The 27,214-nt window shown below is 33.8% G+C and overlaps 1 protein-coding gene across 1 annotated transcript in view; it reads right to left on the minus strand.

The window, feature by feature from the left end:
- LOC105329981 (uncharacterized) overlaps positions 1-21,043 on the minus strand; it is a 31,016-nt gene extending 9,973 nt beyond the window's left edge. The window contains exons 1-4 of the mRNA XM_034461449.2: positions 20,795-21,043; positions 13,911-13,937; positions 13,285-13,467; positions 12,169-12,299 (exon numbers count right to left, since the gene is read on the minus strand). Coding sequence (XP_034317340.2) covers positions 12,169-12,299; positions 13,285-13,467; positions 13,911-13,937; positions 20,795-20,819 — 366 coding nt within the window. The 5' untranslated portion in view covers positions 20,820-21,043. The remainder of the gene's footprint in view (positions 1-12,168; positions 12,300-13,284; positions 13,468-13,910; positions 13,938-20,794) is intronic.
- Positions 21,044-27,214: the final 6,171 nt, after the last annotated feature.

The raw sequence follows: 27,214 nt of genomic DNA on the forward strand, positions 1-27,214 counted from the left end.
ATGGATGTCAGAAATCAAATTAACTCAAAAACAATGAAGGAAAATTCATAGTCTGACCTTTAAGTGCACAAAGGATTCAAAATTACTGTGGCTTCAATACCAACTATTACATAGGATCTTGCCAATCAATTATCATTTACATAGAGTAGGGATAGTAAATTCTCCACTGTGTTACTTCTGTCAACAGACCCCTGAGACTATAGAACATATTTTTGTTGACTGTTATTTAGTGAAAGAAATTTGGATTGATTTGGAGAAATGGATGACAGATATCTTTGATTAACAAACAAATTTTGACAAATATTCAATCCTTTTTGGAAAATTTGATTATAGAGATATTCATAGGTTGGAAAATTAAATCATTCTTTTCACAAAACAATGTATTCTGCAAACTAAAATGATAACATCAAGGCTAAATGTAGAAAACATTAAGAAATCTATAACCAGAAGACTGTTTATTGAAACACTTTTGCTTCTGAAAAACTGTAATTATCATTTGTTTGATATTTATTGGAAAGATATATTTCAACGTTTGGAACATTCATCACCATCTTTATTCTCTCCTTAATGTCCCTGTTTCATATTATTTTTGTTTGGTTTTTTTTTTGCTCTGTATCTTTAAATTTTCCTTTTCTTTTTTTTTCTAAAAAGAAAACCATTTTTCACATGTATTTATATACCACAACTTGTTCAAATTATATCGTAACTATTCTGAGAAGTAATACATATATGTACATATATACTTTATATCAAAATATTGATTATATCTATCAAACAAATACTATAGATTTAATGTATATGTATACATTGCAACATATATATATATATATATATATATATATATATATATATATATATATATATATATATATATATATATATATATATATATACACATATCTATCAAACAAATACTATTAGTCCAGTCATTCTATGGTTATACCTCAAACTAATTGCAACAGAAATGTTTTTTGTGGAATTCGTGAGAAATATAACGTATAAAAAACATATCAAAAATCGAGAAAAATCGAAATAGGGGAAAGTCGTCAATTTTGGCCCCCAAAAAATCTAGATTTTACTTCAAATATTATGGAAAGATATGGCGCCCGTAGATTAAGAATGACGATATGGGAGACAACTCGTAATGGTCAACTGCAGACGACGCATCTAGGTTCCATCCTTTTCATTCTGGTAAGTTAGTATAAAACTTATATATAAAAGTTTTATACGTATTTAACATTCTTAAGAGTTAACGCTACCATGCAAGGTATTTTTGATGTTTTTAAAAGGCGTAGATACACGGAAAACGTCAAAATGTAGTACGCGGCAGAAATGAGCTCATTTCGGTTTGCCGAGGTTTCTAAACCAGAAATCACATACAAAACAGCTCTGTTTTTTATATTCGGACTAAGGTATATACTTTACATACATTAAATAGTCCCGTAAAAAGGGAATTTCATTCTTATTGTCAGGAGTTGCTGACGAAAAAAAAACTATGGAACGCCGATAGTGCCAAAAAGGTTACAATCTAAACAAATTTAATTCATGGAAAAATGAAGTTCTACCGATAATCAAATACAAAATCGTTGCAGACAAATTGTGTTATGGAGCTACCATTTTTTTTTCATGTTAGTATGGGGGCTAGGATGAAATAAAAAAAAAATAGGGAGGACAGGGTGAGACAATTTCAAAAAAAATAAAATGATAAAAAATGAATATTTATTAATCAACTAACAGAGGGAAATTAATATTCAACAAAAATACCATTATACAATTCAATTGAGAACAGATAATACATCGGAATAATTTATTGGTTATAAGTCAGCATATATACAGGTGTATCTTTTTTAATATTGTATTCAAAACAAATCTTATATGATAAAATTTGTCAATGTTGATAATTCGAAGGAATTAGGCATTGAAATACTGAAGTCCATGGACGGAAAAAAAATAGATGAATTTTCATTTAAAAGGAAAGAACAGGCCACTATCTTAAGTGCAAAATCGGCTATCAAAGTTGATGATGATGTCATTATTGTTGATTCACAGCTTCTCTTCCAGCGCTTTCTTGCTGCATCAAATGGCATATATGAAGATCAGTCCGAAATATTCACCTATGAACTCTGTAGTCATCCCAGCTCAATGTTTGATCCAAATAGTCTCATGCGAACAGCACAAAAGTCTAGTATTGCAGATGCTATTTGGGGAAAGGGCGATTGTTGCGCATTTTAAATGAGCGAAAACGACGAAACTCAGTATGTTATTGATGGCGGCTCTCTTCTCCATCGTATACACTGGCAAAGCGGACTTTCTTTCGGTGAAATTTGTCAAAGGTACATTGACAGCGTAGAACGGAAATACAGTAAAGCTATATTTGTATTTGATGGATATGCTTCGGGTCCAGATACTAAAGATGCCACTCACCAGCGGCGCACCAAAGGAATCATAGGCACAAAAGTTTCATTCACAGATAGAACTCCTTTCAAATCTAAAAAAGACATGTTTCTAGCAAACATTGAGAATAAGCAAAACTTTATTAATCTCTTGAGTGCAAAGATGGTAGAAAAGGGAATCAAAACAAAACACACAGATGCCGATGCTGATGTATTGATAGCCCTTACTGCCATCGAATCGGCGAAAACAAAACTGTTTTGCTTGGAGAGGACACTGATCTTTTGGTACTACTCCTTCATCATGCGGACGTTACATCAAATTCGCTGATATTCAAATCCGGCAATGTGTCAAAAGTAAACTCACATATTAAAATACGGGATATTTTGAAGACCAAATTGCTGCTTGGTGAGGAGCTATGTACATTGTTACCTTTAATTCATTGCTATCAGTGGTTGTGACACAACTTCAAGAATGTTCGGTGTCAGTAAGGCAGCGACCCTAAAGAAGTTTGGAGAACATGACTTTCTCAAGACTCAGGCACAGTTACTATGCAATGCCAACGCAAAGGATGATGTTATTTCTGCTGGTGAAAACATTATTTCCTCTTTATATAATGGTGCTCCGTATGAAGGACTGAATGTTCTTCGCTACAGGAAGTTTGCTGCAAGAGTATTGACAAACAAAACATGCGTTCAAATTTATACTTTGCCGCCAACATCAAATGCGGCTTCATTTCATAGCCAGAGGGCTTATCTTCAAATGAAAATGTGGATGAACAAGGACAATCTAAATCCATGTGAATGGGGTTGGAAAGTCGCTAATGGAAACCTTGTTCCAGTTAAGTGTACAATGAACGCAGCTCCCTCTAAATTGCTGAACATTATTCAATGCAATTGTAAGACAAACTGTGACACTAAAAGATGTACTTGTAGAAAAAACGGACTTGAATGTTCAGTAGCTTGTGGCGAATGTAAAGGAACTGGTTGTACAAATTCGAGCAAAACAGTTGACATGGACGATTAAGTGACAATCAACTTCTAAAGATTTATGTAGAATACGCAAAAACATAATAAGCATAATTAAGGGGTTTCGGTAAAACAATTCCATGGTTTTGTTATCATATAAAGTAAATATTTTGGTTTAAAAAAAAGTATCATACCGGTCAATCGTTTTTTATTGTTGTTATAATATCTATTGAATTTACGAATTGGTCATAATTTGATCCATCTAAACACTGAACATATATATATATAATTAATTTGAAGACTCATGATATAATTTAATTTTTATTAAGAAAACATAAATTCCCAGTTTTTATCAAAAATAATAACATTTTCACCCAAAATTATCACTTTCTATACTTCAAAAATCATCATAGTTTAAATTGTTTTATCATTGTTATAAGATCTATGACTTGATTAAAAATTATGTACGTTGCTATTTTCTTTTTTTAGTTACAACAAATTTCCAGTTTTCGGCGATTTTTTATCAAAATCCAAAGTTTTCACCCAAAATTTTCAATTTCCTGAACTTTGCAGTTCATCAACGTTGAAATAAATCATAACTGTAATAAGATCTAGTGACTTTCTTAAAAATTTAGTCCGTTGCTATTTTTGTTTTTTAGTCACGGCAAATTTCCAGTTTTCGGCGATTTTTCATCAAAATCCAAAATTTTCACCCAAAATTAACAATTTCCCTTCATCCAAACATTCTCGATTTTTTTTATGTTCAACAGTTCACCTAAACCAGGTTGGAAAACTAGAAGAACATTCTGTTGCAATTAGTTTGAGGTTTGGTCATATTTTGGCTAGAATGACTGGACTATATAGATTTAATGTATATGTATACATTGCAACATATATTATTACTTATTAGGTTAGTTACTGACTCACTACGGCAATATATTGGGTTGATCAATCTCATAGATGGCGAGGCGAAGCGTGTTTTGTTTTCCCGAGGACTATCAAGCGACATATTCATTCACAAATAGCGGTGATCTACGCAAAGCCATGTACAATTTGCCTTACATCTCGTCCAATTAAACTCATTTAAACTCTTCAAAATTATCAACACCACCTTTCAAATACGCTTAAAAAATCTTTGCTTCAGCCATATTACTTACAATGTTTTGTTGCTCTTCAATTTTAAACTTCAGTTCTGCAGAGATTTGAGCTCTAGACACAACAATGTGACGTCAATATTCAAAGGGCAACTACTCTAATTTAAAAAATAATTCCAAAGGGCCACTACTCTAAATATTTTAATGACTTACTAAACACGATTTCTGTGTTAAACAAGAGGCCCAGGGGCCACATCGCTCACCTGAGCAACAATTGCCTTAATTCTGATCAAATTAGCTTTACAGTATCAAAATATCTTGACAACTGAGTACAGTAGATCTTGCTTAAAAAAATTGAAAATCTGCCAATTTTTATCCACCTCTTATTTTTTAGTAAAGCCCCTTTTGTTGTTGTGCCTGTAAGAAGATTTTTCTCTATTCCTATAAACCCCCCCCCCCTCCTCCCCATTTCGTGGCCCCACTATTCTCTAGGGAATCATGGTTTCATCAAACTTAAATCTACCTTTAATCTCATAACCTGTGCTTTCACACTAAGTACTGAGTTTTGGACCGAAAACTTTCCCAGAATATTTTTAAGGATTGTAAAACTTGATCCCCCAATTGTGGCCTCACCCTACCCCCGGGGACCATGATTTGAACAAACTTGAATCAACACTTCCTGAGGATGCTTCCATTTTAATTTGAGCTTTTCTGGCCTAATAGTTTTTGAGAAGAAAATTTTAAAAGATTTTCTCTATATATTCCTATGTAAAACTTGATCCCCCAATTGTGGCCCCACCCTACCCCCGGGGACCATGATTTGAACAAACTTGAATCTACCTTACCTGATGATGCCTCCACTCAAAGTTGAGCTCTCCTGGCCTAATAGTTTTTGAGAAGAAAATTTTTAAAGATTTTCTCTATATATTCCTATGTAAAACTTGATCCCCCAATTGTGGCCCCACCCTACCCCCGGGGACCATGATTTGAACAAACTTGAATCAACACTTCCTGATGATGCTTCCATTTTAATTTGAGCTTTTCTGGCCTAATAGTTTTTAAAAGAAATTTTTAAAAAGATTTTCTCTATATATTCCTATGTAAAACTTGATCCCCCAATTGTGGCCCCACCCTACCCCCGGGGACCATGATTTGAACAAACATGAATCTACACTTCCTGAGGATGCTTCCATTTTAATTTGAGCTTTTCTGGCCAAACAGTTTTTGAGAAGAAGATTTTTAAAGATTTTCTCTATATATTCCTATGTAAAACTTGATCCCCCAATTGTGGCCCCACCCTACTCCCGGGGACCATGATTTAACCAAACTTGAATCTACACTACATGAGGATGCTTCCATTTTAATTTGAGCTTTTCTGGCCAAATAGTTTTTGAGAAGAAGATTTTTAAAGATTTTCTCTATATATTCCTATGTAAAACTTGATCCCCCAATTGTGGCCCCACCCTTGCCCCCGGGGACCATGACTTGAACAAACTTGAATCCACACTACCTGATGATGCCTCCACTCAAAGTTGAGCTTTCCTGCCTAATAGTTTTTGAGAAGAAAATTTTTAAAGATTTTCTCTATATACCGGTATTCCTATGTAAAACTTGATCCCCCAATTGTGGCCCGACCCTACCCCCGGGGACCATGATTTGAACAAATTTGAATCAACACTTCCTGAGGATGCTTCCATTTTAATTTGAGCTTTTCTGGCCTAATAGTTTTTAAAAGAAATTTTTTTAAAGATTTTCTCTATATATTCCTATGTAAAACTTGATCCCCCAATTGTGGCCCCACCCTACCCCCGGGGACCATGATTTGAACAAACTTGAATCTACACTTCCTGAGGATGCTTCCATTTTAATTTGAGCTTTTCTGGCCAAATAGTTTTTGAGAAGAAGATTTTTAAAGATTTTCTCTATATATTCCTATGTAAAACTTGATCCCCCTATTGTGGCCCCATCCTACCCCCGGGGACCATGATTTGAACAAACTACACTTGCTGATGATGCCTCCACTCAAAGTTGAGCTTTTCAGGCCAAATAGTTTTTGAGAAGAAAATTTTTAAAGATTTTTATCTATATATTTCTATGTAAAACTTGATCCCCCAATTATGGCCCCACCCTACCCCCGGGGACCATGATTTGAACAAACTTGAATCTACACTACATGAGGATGCTTCCATTTTAATTTGAGCTTTTCTGGCCAAATAGTTTTTGAGAAGAAGATTTTTAAAGATTTTCTCTATATATTCCTATGTAAAACTTGATCCCCCAATTGTGGCCCCACCCTACCCCCGGGGACTATAATTTGAACAAACTTGAATCAACACTTCCTGAGGATTCTTCCATTTCAATTTGAGCTTTTCTGGCCAAATAGTTTTTGAGAAGAAGATTTTTAAAGATTTTCTCTATATTCCTATGTAAAACTTGATCCCCCAATTGTGGCCCCACCCTACCCCCGGGGACCATGATTTGAACAAACTTGAATCTACACTACCTGATGATGCCTCCACACAAGTTTAAGCTTTACCGGCCTAATAGTTTTTGAGAAGAAGATTTTTGAAAAATACCAACAAATTTTCAATAAGTCTCAATTATCTCCCCTTTAAAAAGGGCGTGGCCCTTCATTTGAACAAACTTGAATCCCCTTCACCTAGTGGTGCTTTGTGCCAAATTTGGTTGAAATCTGCCCAGTGGTTCTTGAGAAGAAAATGAAAATGTGAAAAGTTTACAACGACGACGACAACGACAACGACAACGACGACAGACAACGGACAAATTGTGATCAGAAAAGCTCACTTGAGCCTTTGGCTCAGGTGAGCTAATAATATGAAATATCGAGATGAATATGTGAGGCGGGCCGGCGGCCAATGACGGTCATATTGCCTAATATTAATCCTCACAGAACCTACATAGTGATATATGAGGCAATCACGTGCCATGTTTAATCCAATGAAAATGTGACATTTCAGTCCGAGGGAAAACAAATATATATATATATATATATATATATATATATGTTTATGTGCAATACTTATACTATGGTATGTGAATATGTGAAAGTTCAATAAAAAAAATTGTTTTTCCGAATTTAAAGTTTACAATGCTTCAGTAAGGCATTTTAATAGGCAGTTTTAAGCGAGTTACAGAGCTTACAATTTTTTGCTATGTAAACAAAGCTTTTGTTTACATTTTGAATGTTGAAGAGAAAATTCCAGTGTCAGACCTAAAATGAATGTGTTAAACGTTAGAAATTGTTTAGTTATGCTTAAAATGAATAAGAAGATACACAAATCAGGTTAGCTTAAAATTCATATCTAAAAACCTAGGTAAGGTAGATATGACGGCTTACAAGTATTTGATGACCAACTAGTCTTCTTTAGATGTGTACATGTGATTCAGCTTAATTATTTAACGGTGGCTGTACAAGTGTTTGTTCATCGATTTTATATTTCTACGTGGAAAACATCAGAATTGGACAGCGATTGTTAGACTTCAATTATTTGTATACAGTCTTGTTTATATAAGAAGGCATACTAATAGTTCCTTAGGGTAGTGAGTCTGTTCCGAGTCATTATATCAGCGATCTATTGATATTTCTGCACCTGTCTAAGTTACAATACCTTCATTTAGAGTACAGAGAGTACTATTGGAAGTTGAACTTTCAAACCAATCTAACAAAAAACCTTTTTAGTTTTGAATTAACTCGGCTGTTTGGTTCAGTTTATTAATTATACATGAACAGTCAACATTCGTTCAAATACACACGTCATATACTATTCGGTTTGGACTCTCGCTATAACCTGAATAGTTTAAAATCTGTAGACAGCCTCTATTAGTGATATAGTACCCACTAAAAGAAATTTGGATCAGTGGTCAGAGTCGTGACCATTAATCATATTTTTACATAGCCGTCCAATGAAATTATATCATTAATGGTCAAAAGTCACGCCCACAAATGATGTAAAAGTAAAAGAAAAACGCAAAGCAACAAACTAACTTTTATTCGCGCGTGAGAAATTTTCGCGCGAACCTTGCGAGAGCGTCATTGTTGCGAACAAATTCTTGCCACGGCCCAGTATTTACCATACAGCTGTATATAAAAAAAACAGGTGTGCATAAGGCTTGGTCGCGAAAAGTTGCCGCAAACCAGTTCACCTCAGGTAAATCGAGAAATAATTGGTCGCGAATAATAGTTGGTTAACAGTACATTGTCGACCTTTAGTAATACGATTTTCATCGCAGGAGTGGATGAATCTCAGCCATTAATACAATTGTGCATAATCTTGCACAGTTTTATACCAAGCATTTTTGCTCCTGCTTCTTCGTGCCTTTTTGTATTGTTAATGGATGAAGTCCATCTATCAAACAAGACCATCCACTAGTTAAGATGCATCATAACTGGCCAACGATCTAGTATTTTAATTGTTTAAAATTGTTCATTCTTTAAAAAAATCTATCATACGCTCTTGTTAGGTAATGGGGTGAAAATAGACAGAGTGGAGTGAAAATAGACAGAGTTACATACAAAAAAGAATGACCATTCGGTAGCCTAATGCAATATTAGATAACAGGTATTTTTAATTTCTGCTGTGTTGATAATCTGTAACACTAGACCGAGGCCGATACGAATTTTGTGATGTCTGCAGCACATATGCAAAAAAGCTATATATTTTATTACTAAGTATGTAATTTAAAAAATTATTTATAAAATAGGATTGTTTCGACAGCAAGCATGTCTACTTTTTCTGTTAGTTACTGTAAGCTGAAAAGATTTCAAATAAATTGTTCAATCAGTTTCAACTTTGGCTTCTAATTGAAATTCTAATATTGATACTTTGTATAAGGTTTAATGTAATACTGTAGATTCCTTATTAACCGCGAAGATAAATAACTGCGTAGATTCGAAAGAACATCTCGCGAATTCTAGATTCTTCCTTTTATTTTTCGGACAGATGTAAACTAAATGAAATTATGATAAAACTTTGGCGTTTAAAATTTATATTCTCGCCGCAAAACGGATGAATCGCGAAATTAGTTACTCGCTTAAAATAAGGAATGAATAATAATACATATTAGGAATACAGGTAAGGAGAGTAATGTTCCTGTATAGGTATTTTTCTTATACAAGGCACTTATCGGTGAGACCGGAGGCCTAGGGGATTTAAGTCTACAGTTAAGACTTGTGTATGTTTCTAGCTGCAGGACTGTAGATCCCGGTCTGAAAAAATTCGGATGGACGACCTGGTCGTCCATCCGAAATTTTTCAGACCGGGAGCTTCAGTCCTGCAGCTAGTATGTTTCATGATCAGTCATCCTAATTTTTTCTTTTCAACCGTTCATAACTTATTTAAGTGCTTACTTGATTCCATTTGTATTTGTTTAATAGGTCGTATAATTGGTTTTATTTCAAGTTCTATATCATAAAGCCTATGGTTTTTAATATTCCTTAAAGACTACGTGCATTTAATATCTTAGATAATGCACATCTTATATTACAGCTTAAACTTTATTTTTTATTTATACTAAATAACAAAGACTAACAATACACTTATCATCGATTGAAGAAACGATATAACTTGTCTCATTTTGATGTCGTTCAAAGCATTTTGACAAGCTCATGCAGCTTATTATACGGCAGTAACGGATCACTTCCCGAACAACCGCTGTACCCCTACTAATCTTTACAGAATGAGATGTAACTACACCTTGTACAAACTTTACAATTGTAATGAATCAAAGTGCAAGTATCAGATCACAGGGATCATCACACAGATTTTTTTTTTTTAAACAATGTTCATAGTAATGGTGTATAATTTTATTCTGGTTGTAACGCGTTTTTTTGATTAGCTAGAAAATTATTTTATATCGTATAAGAAATGTTGCCTACACCATAGTGAGACTATCGTCAAAAACGTATCAATACACCTGACGTTACGTTTGAATTTTGTACAGTTTTTTGTCATTTTAAAGGTCAAATGACTGTTTTTATCTACAATGAAGAGTAAAAAAATTAAATTATAAGCAAGAAATTCAATATTTATTAGTTTTATTTGATAAAAAATGGTTTGAAACAGTTTACGCTTTTTTATAAACCGCTTCGCGGTTTATAAAGCGTGAACTGCCCCAAACCATTTTATATCGTATAAAACAAATAAATATTGAATTCATTCCATAATTATAAATTACAGGTATTGCGAAATACGAGGGTTGTCCCAAAATAATGTAGACAGGACACATAATTTATAATCTGTTCACTGCAATTTCATTAGACTTCTATGTTTTCTTCAATGACCCTTTGGCAAACAATGCTGAAAAGTTCAAATCTGTACTTTATTTATTTCTCGAGAAAATGAATAATTAGTAACAACAAGTTTTGTCAGGCGGCGCAATGTGCGGCGTCGAAAATTTCCAGTTTTACGTTGTTGCTAAACCCTCCACATCGTTTACAATAACATTTACGTTTTATTTCCGAAAATGTCATAGAATATATATTATCTTTGAACATGTACCCTGCGTGCACATTCAATATATATTTCTAGTTTTATTTTTTTTTTAAATATTTTCTAAGTACAAAGGATCTGTCGGCTCCAAACTTGCCCTGTATTACTTGTTGTCTGACGTCCGTCTTACCGAAATGTGTTGTTCAACATTTTGACGTCCATTGATATCGTTCGGGGTTTCTTTTTTCCACTTATTGTCTCATACTTGTTCAAATATTTTCAATGTTGTTTAACTACTTACTCACAAAACGCATATCTCATCGATTTTGTTAATTTCATTTAATTCCAAAGCCGCTCAGGATTTTTTTCATGGTCTTTACAAAATGGTATCAGTTACTGCTGCGCCGCCTTAAACGCTGACAACGTCATTTTATTACCAGATAACTTTTCAACTTGTCACAAAACGCGCTATAAAATATTTAAAAGTTTTGTTATAGCCAAAACATTTTCTGAGTAAATAATAGAACTATTATCAAATATCAGTGTATGTTTTATTTGAATTTTTTCATTCGAAAAGTACTTTTCCGCCCAATTTTCAATTCATTAAGTTGATTTTAACTTTTTGTTTTTGACATTGCGCCGCATGTCGAATTTCTGATCTAACATGCTTTCATTTCACTAATTTAATCTCAAGCAATATTCGATTTTAAAACATTATTTGAATGCAACTTTCTTGAAACCTTTGTGGCACAAATTTCATCTTCCTTTGTCTTCGATTAACTGAATAACGCCAATTGTCTACGCTATTTTGGGACAACCCTCGTACTGGTAAAACGAGGTGTGTTTGGCCCGAAAAATTCTAGCTTATTAAATTTGCATGGTAAAATTATCAAAAAATGGTATTTCTGTGCACAACCAAAGATACAATCTTATTTTTTCCGGACAAAGATCAAACGATTTTTATGAAATTTACCAGAAGCATTCGATAAAGAGTTTAAAGTTCAACTGATTAATATAGGCAAAATCAGTTGCTTTATTAATGCACCGAAAAAATAGAGTGGGCCACAGGGAAAAAGAATATTGGTATGGAGGAGTGTTTTTGACTCGTCATCAGTGAACATCAACGTTGAATGTCTTATTTTTTTATGAAAAGTTAGACCTCTTTATTTTACAATTTTATCTATGTGTTTAAAAGAGAAGTTCGATCTGAATTATTTATTACGATCACATTGATTCAATTTAATAATTAAACATTTATTAAATTACCTGTATAGCAGCATAAAGGTACCCCCACTCTGCACAGCTGTCCACACAGGTCTGAACTTTGACGTCATTGTCGACGTCAAGAAAGGTGTCGTTAACGGTGCTAAGGTTCTCATAGCAACCAACTTTCTCGTCTGTTTTAATAAAAAGTAAAAAAAATGGTGATTATTATTAAGTTGGATTTTAAAGCCTTGATTAAAGTGAAATAGCATTTACTTAAGCATTGAATCATTTTTTTAATTTTTATTTTTAAAGATGTGGTCTCATAACTGCAACGGTGTGTGCATACAAATTGAATAACGCGCGCTAGCGCTGTCCCAAATGTGACATTCGCTTGTAAACAAAAATCATTATCAAATCCTATGTTTCTAGATGTACGTCTGGGGGATATTTTATAGTGAAGCTCTTTAGATCAGAAAAACAGGTGCCAAAACGCTCTCCTGATAAACTACAACATCCCCCCCCCCCAAAGATATTCAAATTGTATGAACACCTCGTTGCAGTTATGAGACTATATCTTTTAAAAAGTAAGGATTCAATGCTTGAATATGTCCTTTCGTTCCAGGAATAAAAAAAAGTTCATGAAAAAAACACGAAAAAAGCATAAAACCAACTTAGTATGAAATTAACATGATATAATATTAATTAGTTTGATCAGATACCTACGCTTCTTTTCTGGTCGTAAAATTCTCTTGATGCCTGCATCATAAACGGAACAGATATTTTTAATTAACGAAGCATTTCTCGGAATTTCGTCTGCTTTTTAATCAACATTTTCGAGGTACTGGCTGTTCAAGAAACTAAAAGTCTGCTTCCATTATATTGCCATTCAAATTCTAAATGTCCATTGACCACTGACCCGCAGGCCCCGAGTTCAAATACTGCAGGTACTTTTATTCTAATGAATAGCGGTAAAATTTTAAAGTTGATTTTTCCCCTAAATTAATTTATCTGTCATTTTTACATTGAACACATCCAAGAAATCCGTACCTTAAAGTAATGTAGAAGAATAGACTTGTATCGTAAACTTTCCCCAGCTGTATGGGGGACCCTTTTGTTTCACGACAATCCTAGATTTTATCGCTACGTTTGTAAAAGTTTAAGAATTTATGGACTTACAGACGCAGTCACTGTGATTTGTTGCTCCGTCCGTCAGGGTTGATGTGGCGTTGGGACAGTTCAGACACCGGTAGGAAGGGGGGCTCTCGCTATAAGTCCCCTTGGGGCACGTCATGCAGTCCCCACTGTACTGCTGGTATTCCCCGGGGGAGCATCCAGACACAGCGGATAGAAGAGACAAGCCTACAGCAGACATGAAATAGAATACCAGACAGTGTAGTATGTCATTGGATGAAATATAACAGTATAGTATGTCAATAAAGGAAACATCACAAACAGGAGAATATAGCAATTATTTGACCTAACACTCATAATGGCATGTCATGGTCAAATACATTGATTTTAAACAATGATTTTTTAGGGGGTGGGGGTATGATTGGCGAGGAATTCTTTAGGTATAAGATAGATAGATAGATAGATAGATAGATAGATAGATAGATAGATAGATAGATAGATAGATAGATAGATAGATAGATAGATAGATAGACAGACAGACAGACAGACAGACAGACAGACAGACAGACAGACAGACAGATAGATAGATAGATAGATAGATAGATAGATAGATAGATAGATAGATAGATAGATAGATAGATAGATAGATAGATAGATAGATAGATACTCACTGATTAAAACTGATGTATATCCCAAACCTGTAAATATCAAAATAAAGAATTTCAATCCATGAATGCTAATCCATGGCATTGTTAAAAATTTGGCTTGGTATTTTCCTGTGTTTGGTATTTTCCTGTGTTTTTTCTTATCAAATTTGCTCTATTCGACAACTAAAATTATTTCGATGTATGTAAACATTATAATTGTTTGCATTCCAAATTGAAATATTTCTCATTAGATTCCAGTTAGTAACTCCGTCTGCCCTCTTGTCAACAATGCATTCAGCCTTTTGCTTTGACGAAGAATCGATTTCTGTGGAATATTTGTGCACTTCATTTTCGAGACTTGCTATAGAAACAATTGTTTAATATTTCATTATGCTCAGTTAACTTTCTACGTATATTTTGAATTAATTGTTTTAATCTATAGTATTTTATGCGAAATACCAATATATGAATCAATCATTTTTAGCATTCGATTGTTAAAATATTCGATGTACGAAGGTTGTTAGAAAAGTTCGCGGACAAGTTCGATTGTGAGCGGACTATTTGCATGATACCAGCGAAACTTTTTATATTAAATCTTGATGTATTTTCTAAGAAATCTGTAAAGATTTGTTAATTTAAAATGCACCTTAATTAGATTAATTATTTTGATAAGATATGCTTCACGGAGCATGTCAGTTTTTAATTGTTTTATATTTTGCACTCATTTTTTCCGTATTAAAAAAAATGTACAGTTTAAGCGAATAAAAATAAACGATATTTCATATAATATCAAAATAAGTTATGAAGTTATTTGGTGAAAGTTTCAATTAAATTGAAGGATTTCTGTTCGTTTATCGCCAAATACGGTATGGACGACCAACGCTAGAGAAATGAGTCAAAAACGTTAACATAAATGGATACCTTGGAATTCGCTTTATTTCCTTATCTCACCTGGGGCCCGTTTCTCAAAAAGGCTTACGTCCAGGCGTAAGCTTAGTCCAGACTAAATCAGGGACTAAACCTCAAAACCAGACTAAGTTGCGTTTCACAAAAAGGCGGAAACTTAGTTGGGACTAAATTTGGGTTTAAATCTACGCTTGCTAATGGGTAGGCGTAAGTCCCTAGTCTGTACACAAAAATGGCGAGAGTTTTGTTTTACGCAAAGATTTTTAATTTTGGGATTGTTTTACATGTTATTAAGGAAACATTCACATTTATTGAGATATTTGCTCATGTACATATAACTTTTTTATAAAAACAAAAACAAAAAAACAAAACAAAACCTATTGTTCGATAACTTTCCTTTTTCTAAATATATTAAAATTTAAATCAATTTTATAAATAATGGGCTCAATTCACTAAACGTATGTCATATACATTACTACTCGGTATACCCCGATAACTAATATAGACAAAATAATTAAAAAGATGCTATAATTCCTATATAATAATACATGTATTCCACAACAATAACTCCGAGTTCATACATCGTATAGATGTATACAAGCATGGATAGATAATTGATCAATGCTAAGTAAGCGAAGTCTGAGACCATTTTAATGTTTCTAATAAAATTTGAACCCATGAAACGAAACTGATTTCAAAACATTGAGAATACATCTTTAATATTAGCATCTCAAAACGTTTACAGTTGTAATTTGTGCTTGTGTGTATTTATATGTTTCTTGCCTATATTACGAAAAATTTTACAACACGTTTGCATTATTTACAAATCTAATTAGCTAGCCATACTTATTATATATACAAATGTATACCCCCAATAACTTAAAGCAGATAGGCAAAAAGTAGGACTCAAACGTACTTGTTAGATCTAAAACCGCCCTAAATATCTTATCCGGGGGAGGGGGATAGGGCATTTTTAAGATTTCTTTTCCAATAAACTTTGAGAAACCAATCGCTCATAAAACTTTCTTCAAATAGGGAGGGGGTTCTTAGATTATTGCTTTTATATCTATATCTAAATCAAGATACTGTATACTGGAGTACTGTCGTCCTGTATAATCTTCGTCCTTCTACACTTGCAAACAGTTTCGCCCCGTCGATAATTCTCCGAGTCACAGTTGCGTTTTAAGTTACTTATAATAATATTAGGCATTGAAATTCTTCAATTCTAAAAATCGCCTGCTGACATCGGGTGAAATGGTTGAAAATTTAAACGGGGGCAATTAATTCCTTGTATACAGTATTACTTTCAACACCCCCCCCCCCCCAAAAAAAAAAACCCCAAAACAAAACAAGCAATTAATTAAACCAAAAACAGGAAAAAAGGGTACAGGAGACTCTGAGCTCATATGTTGTTATCTATCGTGTTGTTAATTATAGAAAATATCTTTCAGAACTTTTATCATTTGAATCGCAGAAAATCAAGAATCATTTCCATGTCATTGTCTACATTCTGTCTAAATTCCTACAATATTGGAACAAAGAATGGAATTGTTCTTTCTTTCTGTTTGTCGAACAAGGTTCATATATTATTCATATATTGAATTGATATTTTCGATTTCAGTGGGTTGCTGTTTAAATCATAGCCATATTATTATCTATAAATAATTCAGTTATTTAATTAAAAAAAAAGTATACAGCCTTATCCCAGCCGCTGAAAGTGTCTAAATATCTATATGAAGCATGACTGATCATTCTGCAGACGTAAGCAGGCATTTCTACTGTACTCTGTCCCTGCATTCTAATATTTTCAATTTTACACGAATATTGGAGTTAATTTCTATGCGTTGTTTCGTACATGATCAATTCAGCACAATTGTGCTTCAATATCGTCTGCGATGAATTCAATTGTCATGTATTTGGTTTCTGCAACCTCTTATGTCTGCTCCTTGCATATCAACTGTATTTTCTCTAAAGAAGATGGGGGAATAAGATGGCGTAACTGCCCATTTGGTTTAGTCGTAAAATACAACTTCAAATTTAACATTTTTTTCAATTAAATATATTTAATAAGTTTTAATATAAGTTTACAAAAGGTAATTTGCAACTACATGTATATTCAGTTTGAAATATTTCAAAAAACAATAAGAAAAAAAATAATAAATCCTCAAGTTTTGGTGGAATGAACCCATAACCTAAAAACCCAAGTTCTGGTGCTCTAAGCACTGAGCCATTTCATCCACAACAAAGTGCGTTGTTTAAATGCTATATGAGACGTTGGCCACGAATTTACGGACTTGCATTATTTTTTCAAAACGTTCAATTGTTGGGCTACAAAATGACATTTTTAAAGTATAGTGGGTCATCTCTCCACATTTTTGTTGATTAAAATCGATTTAAATTCCATTAAACCGCATTAAGACTATGACAAAAATATGGAGCTCAGACCCACTCTATAAAAGAAAATGCATTGAAGTTATAAAAATGACACTATTTGGAGGTTTTGTGTCCTTTCTGATACATGTATATTTCATTTTATCAAATCAAATATACAACATGACTATTTCGCCAGTTTAAATCAACCTATTGCAAGTATTTAAAATATTAAAGGGTTACAAACCGATGTTACGTTAAATATACATTGTTTTTAATTATTTCTTCTTAAAAGTATCAGATTTAATGATATTTTAATTTTGCAGTATCTAATCATTCCTCCTATTGGCATTTTACACGCCTTATTCACCCATCTTCTTTCATTATGTCAAGAAGCGTATAGGCATTTATTCTTTTTTTAATTAACACAAACTGTTATGGACAATTTTAACTTGAACATTCTGTGGTGTAGTATAACTTGGTACTTTCGAGTAAATGTACTATGAATCCAAAAATTGATCCAACACAATAATCATAGCCTCAAAGCAAAACAAAATACGATGTGCGCATGCTTAGTACTCAGTGGAGATATCTTAGTTCATCGACATTTAAACCATAACTTACGCCTCTTTCAGAAACGCAACTAAGACCCGACTAAATATTGGCGTAACTTTGTTTGTCAAACTAACTTAGGCCCAAATTAACGCCTTTTTGAGAAACGTGTCCCTGAAGTCGAAACTGCGTGGACAGAGATTTTCGGACCTAAATGACACAAAAGACATTATTTTAAAAAAAATTGACAAATAATGGTGTGAACATGCGTTTTATAAATGGGTTAATGGCATGAAAAGTGTTTGAACTAAAAGGTGTTTAAGAGTGACAGGTTTAAATTGCTTTTCAGTAGTATGACGTCACCTGACCTCGTGGAAATATGAAATGGTGCTCCGTAAATCCAATTCATGCAAAATAAAAATCGCTGTATCTTTTTAAACCTACTTCAGAATCACATGATTTGTTGCATACTTATTTTCAATTGGTAGTCATTTAATAAAATATACGTCATCATGCAAAGTGTACATTAATTTTGCCGTAAATCACTTTGTCCGCGAACTTTTCTAACAACTCTCGTATATGTATATTTAATTTGTTTCCAATGCTATAACATAGGCATCTGGCTTTATACAGTGTTACCTTATTAAAAAAATATAACGCTACCATAAAATAAGATAAGATTTTTTTTATCATTATAAAGATAAATTGTCATATGTGTGTTTTTCCCTTCAGTTTATTTTTTTATTGTCTTTTAATCAGGAAAAGTGGATATATACCACGTGGTCGTTGTTTTCATCTCATCACCAAGAATGATTTGCTGTGAAATGTGTTTCTCTGCCTGTCCCCACTCCCTAGAGTTCGTTAACATACTGATTACATATAAAAAGGATATGCCACGTCCCTAAATGGCCATTACGACACTCAATCAATACGCTTTATTTAATGAATTGTACTTCATGTATGACAGTTTATATGCCTTCTAAGCTCCAGAGATTAAGGCTTTTTGTTGATGTGCAATAACTGCAAACTGTAATGCCTGTTCCCCCTCAGTCTTTCGTTTATACTTTGGTTAAGAACTTTGATTTTGTCATTAATAAAAAGTCAACATCCGTCGATCATCTTGTTAAAAATAGTTTTAGTTGGCAACTATGTGAGTGTTGGTCTGTGAGTTGTGTTTGTGCGCAATTAAATAGAAAAAAACATTCGTAGTACATCAGCAAAAACTGCAGCTGGCGCCCCCCCCCCCCCCCCCCAAAAAAAATAATTTTGCAACGGCAACAACTCTAACATGAACATTTAAGCTCCGACGTGCACCTGAACTGACATATACAGGGGTGGGGGTGGGGTGCAAAAATAGGTGTAGGGGTCGCCTGATTTCTCTCTGTGATACACTGCAAGATCTTAATATGGCAAAATGTATTTTGAGTAATTACTAAACTGTACGCTTGCAAAAATATAGTTTTGGTTAAATGTTTGGTTTCCGGTTTGTTTTAATTAAGCATGGCCAGACAAACACAGCACAACCTGGTTGTATGACAATGATGTTATTCTGTGTTTCTAATGACAATACACCATCTACTCTATCATAACATATCATATATCAAACAAAAAACCTTTTCATATCGTCTACCTCTCTATAACAATTTCTCTAACTAACCACCCCCCCCCCCCCCGGCCAATTAAAAAAAAGAAGTTACAGTTGTATCCTACATGTATTAATTACACCACAAAGTGCTTTAAAAGAGTGTTTTTCAATCTGTAAATAATGCAATATTATTTATTTTAAAGGCTTAATAGAATTTTGAAACATAATACTGTTGTTATTGGCGGACAATGATCCTCAATTAACACAATGCCTCTTTCTTTAATTAGAAATGGTTTATAGCTAATTAAATTTTTGTAAAGTTTTCTATAAATAGCACAAGGAGAATATATCATTCATTCATTCTTTCATTCTTTATTTCTTTAAGCTTTGCAGCTCATCAGATTATACAAATTAAACATAGTAAAGTACAGAAGTGGGTATTTTACAGGAGACCCTATCACATTGTACATACATAAATATGAAAAATTGACACAAGTAAAGGCGAAAAGAATCAAAAGAACAACTTCTAAAGTTAATTACATATGTATATCATTTCATGATTTCATACAATAGTAAATGTATTTGCCGAGGTTACACATATATTTAAAAATTTCGTTATTAAACAATTGCAACAGCTTGAACATCAATGGTTTCTCATAAAAATATTTTTATATTTTTGACGGTATACCAACATTGAAAACGTATTTTATGTACGTATTTTGAATGCTCGATTCTAAAAGAGGTCGGGGTCCTGACCCCCACCCCCCCCCCCCCCCGAAAAAAAATAAAACTTATGATATCCACATCGTATAGTTACTGAATATAGGCCTGGACGCCTCCCCCTTCCCCGGGGGGAAAATTTCTGGATCTGAATATAATTGAGTTATCTTCCAAAAGTGCCCAAAGAATTACAATCCACGTTATTGTTTATCGTGTATTTATTCGAAAGTCATTTAACTTCTTTCAAAAGTCGAACAGGAACAAACCATTTTTCTGACAATTGGCGTATATCGAGCTAATTAAATTGATTCCTTATCAAATCGCTCATTAAACGAAAATGGAAGGTTCAATAGAAGAAATAATAATTTGGCAGCGGAGCGTTTTAAAGAGAATCACGAGCCTTTAGACACATTTTTAGATTTTTCTGAGGGAAACAATGCGTTTAGTAAATTTTGTTAAAAAATTGATTTACTTAATCATTTTGCACCTAACTTTACCTTTAAGACAAAGAAAATATAAACAAATTATTGAAATTATTTAATTTTTGTACAGGACGACAGTAACAACATTTTGCGTTATATAACCAGGCTTATCCAACATAACTATAACATATCAGAAATTTATAAACCACAATCTTACTTGTCACATTCGTAATTAATTACAATTTCACACCTTTCAAACATACAAATTTGGGATCATATCGAGAAAAAGGATACTTCTCCGCCTATTTCCAAAGGTATAATCCAGATACAACAAAAGTCTAGGTCTAACTTACCCCTCGTCAACAATGTGGTCACCATTCCTGCCGGTCTGTTGCCTCAGGAGAAAACACCATGCCCTGCACTGTCACGGGCACTTGTAACTTCCTCACTGTTGCTTCTATACCACTTACAAATTCAAAAGTTTAAATACACTATGAATAAGAGAAAAGATAAACTTGAACCCGAAAGAAAATCGATAACTGTTATTTCTACAGTGGAACTATTTCTAGGTCCTAAAAGTATAGTTGTTTTAAGACAGCAGACGGTTGTGTGTCATTGTTGCCTCCTCTCCAGGTAAATTAAATTCATTGATTGATATACCTGTAATGCCGGACACACAATTGCTAATTTCATTGTAAAACAAAGTCTGTCATTCTTCGAGTACCCGTGATATTTAGCAGAACGATGGTCCACAAAGTCCCCATAAATGGAGGAGAAGGGTCTTGAATCAAGATTGAGTTTTGCAGCTTTATGCCACAATGACTATGAGGAGGGTCCTTAAGAGGTCTGAACTGGATGGTCGCAGCCATTTTTAGAATATCAATCTCCCTGTACAGAAAAGCTCTAGATCTGTATAGATATAGGGAAATATTCAATTTTTAAACTAAATTATAGGCATTTCTTTCTTTGCAAAATAATTCTTATACCTTATAGCTAAAACAGTCAATTGAAAATGCTACTTCATTAAACCCTTAAGCTAGAAGAGATTCAAGCCCTTCCTAAAATACGAATGTGTTTCTTTTTGTCCTATTAAGGTCCTCTTCCATTTCATTTGAAAAGATTTTTTTTTCCGGTGAGCATGGTGTTTCAGATTTTCATAGACAGTTAATGGATGCCAAATGCAATACCATAGTCACCAAAACATGTAGTTCACTAATTGAGATTTGCATAATTCTCCTAAATGCGTAACAATTAATTGAAGTTAATGGTATTTCGAACGCACCTGGAGGTTGTAAGTTTAATTGAGCGAGAGTGCAAACATACAGTGAAAGTAAGAACAGAGGCCGAAAGTAGAATATGGGTGTACTTTGTGGAAAATGGCGAATAAATACATCGCTTTTCCTTTTGTTCTCCGCGGGTTTTAGTGTAAGCTATCGACACAATAAGTATTCGAAATTCTACAAGTATTCATGTAAACGTTTAATGCATGAATGAATTAATCAGATTTCATTCATCCATTCCATTCCTGTAATTGATATCTTTACTTGTTCTCTTCACAATCCTAAATAATATAAATGAATTTGAAATATGAAATCTTTATTCTGCTTAAAACATGCCAGGCTTTGCCTCTTTCGACTGATATGAAATTAATTCTTCTGCTATTGATACAAATAATGGCAGGAACAAATTATGAGGAAATCCGGAATTAACTTCCATTTTGCAAAACGCGGTTCCTTTGTTATTAAATTCAGTACCGGGACCACCGGAAAAGAGCTGGTTTCTATCTATAAAGACTCCAAAATTCTTAAAAATTGGTCTCCAATTCTCATTACTTTTCAACAATGAAATTGGTAAAACTAGTTTGTATCTATAAATAAAAAAAAATAGGCTGCCGCCGTTTTTGGGAGTTTATCGGTCGAGCTTCAGATAAAAAGCAACAACTTTCGATTCGTTTGTTGCTTTAGACCTATCAACTTCTTACATAATAGATTTCACAAACAATGGGCGCGAATGAGGAGGGGACTTGTAATTCATCTTTGTTTGTTCTTCAACGACAAAAAAAATATTTACGGGACCAAATAACTAAAATGTTTGAATGACAGTGCAAAACCGATATACCGAAGAAAAAGGGCTCAGTAATTGGAAAAATTGATACGACAACAAGCACACATCAATTATAGATCTGTTTTCCCCAATATTTGTCATTAGCTATGTATTTGTGAAATCATTGTCATGTAAATGATACCACGGTACATATATGCATGTGTGGATCTGCTGCACCAGTCCCCTGTGTGTGGCTTTTTGATGTCCTTAATTCATTTTATCCCCTTTGTTTCTTTTAATGCAACTTGAATCCATGTTATACAACTGCACTTCTGCTTTCTTTAAGGTAACATACAGTTTTGTTTTTCATTTTTGTGCTGTATACACTCATTGTCACATCTCAATGATAACACAACCCGCGATCTGTTCATTTGATGTGTGTTTTTTAGACTGTGTTGGCGTTGTTCAGCGCATCATTACGTTAATTAGGTGCTGCGTCATTTATGTAATGTCACAAACGGTGAGAAATCTTGTGTTTGATGATGATGTTGAGCAATAAAAATTAAAGTAGTCATAATTGACAAAACGAACTTTGATGTGCCTTTGATAAGTAATCCAAATATATGAAAAGGCTTATAATTGTACACTCTCTGGGCTAAGGGAACACAGCTTTTGTATTCAAATAATTTTTATTCCAAGTAAAAAAATATTACCTTTTCGATTCGAAAGATAATGTCAGAATACCTTGCATATAGTTAGTAAATAGATATATCGGGGTTAAAGCTTCTGACATGTCTGTCTGTTACTTCTAGGAGTAAACAGGACACAGTACCGGTTAGTAATGTAGATGGCGGGGAATATTCCACTGGGTTATTTAATTACGGTCAGGATGTGACGTAGGTAAATCTTATCAAGATAAACCAGCCGATCAAAATATGCATTTTATTTATATTTGTACGAACACAGGAAGAGAACAAGCTTTGATCTACACAGTCCTAGACAGTGACTTTTAGCCCACTTTCAACTTTGCATAAATCTGCTTGCATCATTTGAAGACAAACTTTTGTTATCATAACCAATGGATTTTCATTAATTAAATATAAAACCCTGATAAATATTCATATTAATTGCAATGCCCGTGAGGGCATTTTCCTTGAAAACCTATTAAACAGTGTCTAATGATCTAAAAGAATGCAAACTCTCACTTCCTCGTGGTTTTGATCCTGTCCTTTAAAAGACCTTCATTTACATGTATATTGGAAGGTAAACGACAGCCATGTTTAAAATGTGGGCCGGTTAACTTTTTCTCAGAAAAAAGGATAGAAGCTCTTTTCGTTTAGATCGTAGAATCATAGTTTCAGTTAACATTTAGTTTTAAAAAATGAAAAAAAAGTCTTTACATGTATTTGTGATATGAAAATACTACAAACGTCTTGTTGAAAGGCAGCTGTGCTGTGCACTCTTAGGTACATTTACCTGCATTGCTTTTATTACTTAGATTATCATATACCTAACTACATGTGTACGTGCGTGCGTGCGTGAACAAGATATTTTTCATTGTAAATGGACTAAATAGCACAAGGAAACTGAGTTTTGCTCTTACAGTAAATGAGAAGTATCAGAGTAGGGTTTTATTTTTATTTTTTATAAATGTTGATTATTGCGAAAGTAATTCTATGTATTTATATCAACTATTGGACTGTAAATTTAGTTAATGTTTAACATCGAATAATTCTTATAAAATTTTGCGAATTTTAGTATAAATATTTCCCTATTGTTAATAAATTTGCCTATTGAATTGATCTAATGTAAAAAGCATTGTCGCACAAATAATACCGCTGGGGTTGGGATTAAAAAATTAAATTAATATGTATTTTTCACCACATGTTTTACCAGACGGGAAATATAAATAAATGGGAGGTTTGGTTGATGATGCAGACACGGAAGCCTTTCTCTGATTCTCATCACAATTGTTCACAGGTGTTCACAGGTGACCCCAGGCAAATCAATACCAGTCCTGCAGACTAAAATAATGCTTTACGGAAGTAGATAAGAAGTACATGACATTATTCCGGATATTTGGATCGATCACAATGTCATTCACTTTATTGTAACGTCAGGGGCTGAATTTACTGCTGATTTATTCGGGTTTAATGCATTAACAATGACCAGACTTCAGCGGCAGTGTTCATCGGATGGTGACCGATACCCGCCAAAAAAAGCACGCCAGAAATTCCGAAGCGAAGGGAGAGTTCTGCGAAAATCTGTAAACCAATCTGAAGTTATAAATATTTTATATCTTAAACGAGTTCAAAGGTCAGCAAATGTTTAGGGGTTTTTTGTACACTTTCAAGATCGGTTGTACTGCAGTACAGTATATTTAAAAAAGAGACGAGTGGAATTAGACTTTGAAGAAAGGAGAATTGTAAAAGACATGAAGGTCCTTTTTTGTTTTATTTTCGGGGGGGGGGGGGAGAGAGAGATAACCGTTCATCCCTACCTCCCGGTTGTTAATATTTAATACACCGATTTTCGAAATAAAAAAGGAATTGTTTCATTTTGATTTAACGCAACTTTCAAATAGAAGAGGACACAGGGGAGATCAATCTTCATTGGACCGCGCTATATACTTATATAACTCGAGGTGGCGGCGCAATTCGGAATGTTTCACGTACTCTGCCTAAGTTCAAGCTCTTAATTAATTGTTAAAACGGCTCTAACTGGAGCTCGATGTAACAGCGCACAATAATCAGTTACCTGCAGGGTGCAGCGCACAAACTCAGTTACCTACAGGTTATGGCGCACAATATTTATATGTAGTTACCTGCAGATAACGGCGCACAATAATCAGTTACCTGCAGATTACTCCGCACAAAACTCAGATATCTGCAGGTTACGGCACGCAACAACACCAAGAGATAAAAATATGATAATTGCGGCAGGTTCCAGTGTACTTTTGTCGTAATGTTTGGAGTCGAAGCAATTCAAGAAAACTTCAATCGAGCAGGACAGTTCAATACTTTCGGTACTTTGATTTTCAACATTTAATGTAATATGTATACATACGCGATTCTAGAGGGTGTGGGTCGGATCCGGACCCTCCCCCTTCTCCCCTTGTAAATTTACTGAAAATAGGCTTCGGACTCTCCTCTCTGAGGCAAATACGCCCAAAGACCCCCTCCCTCCAAAATAACCCCACAAATTTATGGATCGGTGTACACGTTTTACATACTTTTATTGGTTTAAATAGTATATATTTGTTCCAATGATTTTTTTAATTTGAATACGAAAATTAAAGCTACTTTCATTTCGAATTTAATAAAATATTTCAATACCTTGACAAATATATCTTTACTTTCAAGCATGATAATCATGCTAATCCAATTGTTACGATAACAAATGTGTTATTTTACGACCTTTTGAGAAAACGCCGACTGGAAGTGGATTTAACCGAGACATTTTTATGGCTGACATGATGCCATCGATACAGCTAGCTTAGCTGTGCTGCGACTGTTGGTTTATGGGAACATGAAGCAGAATGACTAAACAAAACATCCAATTAATGAAATTAACATTTCTTTATGTGTTATTCGCTCTCTTTCATAAGATAACCCATTTTCTCAGAGAACAGGCTTCTGTTTCTGCCTTGATCAGGCGGTGATTGACACAATGTTTTAAGAGATGCTGCGGTTATTGAAATGAATAATTATGTACACAGAGTTTTCAGTCACGCTGGTAGAGATGAGGACAATTCTCTCAGAAATGCTTTTGTTGTGCATTGATAGCATTGTAGTTCGTTATGAAAATTAACAAGACTCCATTCAATAACATTATTGATATTGAATAAGAATAATGGACCACATCACCAGAAAGGAATGGCTTGGTGCGTTCAAAGTCAAAGCGTTTTGTTTGATTGTACAAAAAATGTTCCATGACTAATTATCCATAGATTATAAATGACTGGAAGAAAAAATGGTTTGTTTAAATAAAAATGTTTCTCTGCAGATACAAGGGTGACGAAATACAGTAGACCGACACTAGTACTTTTACTACTGTAGACTGACATAAGTACTTATAGTATTGAAGACTGACACAAGTACTTATATTACAGTAGACTGACACTAGTACTTTTATTACTGTAGACTGACTCTAGTACTTTTATTTCTGTACGACCGCATTAGTACTTTTATTACTGTAGACTGGCATTTATTTAGTACTTTAATTACTGCACACCCACACTTGTGAAGAACTTTTATTACTGTAGACAGACACTAATACTTTATACTGACAGACACTAGTACTTTTATTACTGTAGACTGACACTAGTACTTTTATCACTGTAGACTGACACTAGTATTTTTATCACTGTAGACTGACACTAGTATTTTTATCACTGTAGACTGACACAAATACTTTAATTACTGAAGACTGACACTAGTACTTTTATTACTGAAGACTAACACTATATCTTTTATTACTGTAGACTGATACTAGTACTTTTATTACTGTAGACTGATAATAGTACTTTTATTACGGTAGACTGACACCAGTACTTTTATTACTGTACACTGACACTAGTACTTTTCTTACTGTAGACTGACTCTAGTACTTTTATTACTGTAGACTGACACTAGTACTTTTATCACTGTAGACTGACACTAGTATTTTTATCACTGTAGACTGACACTAGTATTTTTATCACTGTAGACTGACACAAATACTTTAATTAC

The sequence above is a fragment of the Magallana gigas genome, chromosome 5, assembly GCF_963853765.1.
Source record: "Magallana gigas chromosome 5, xbMagGiga1.1, whole genome shotgun sequence".
Lineage (NCBI taxonomy): Eukaryota > Metazoa > Mollusca > Bivalvia > Ostreida > Ostreidae > Magallana > Magallana gigas.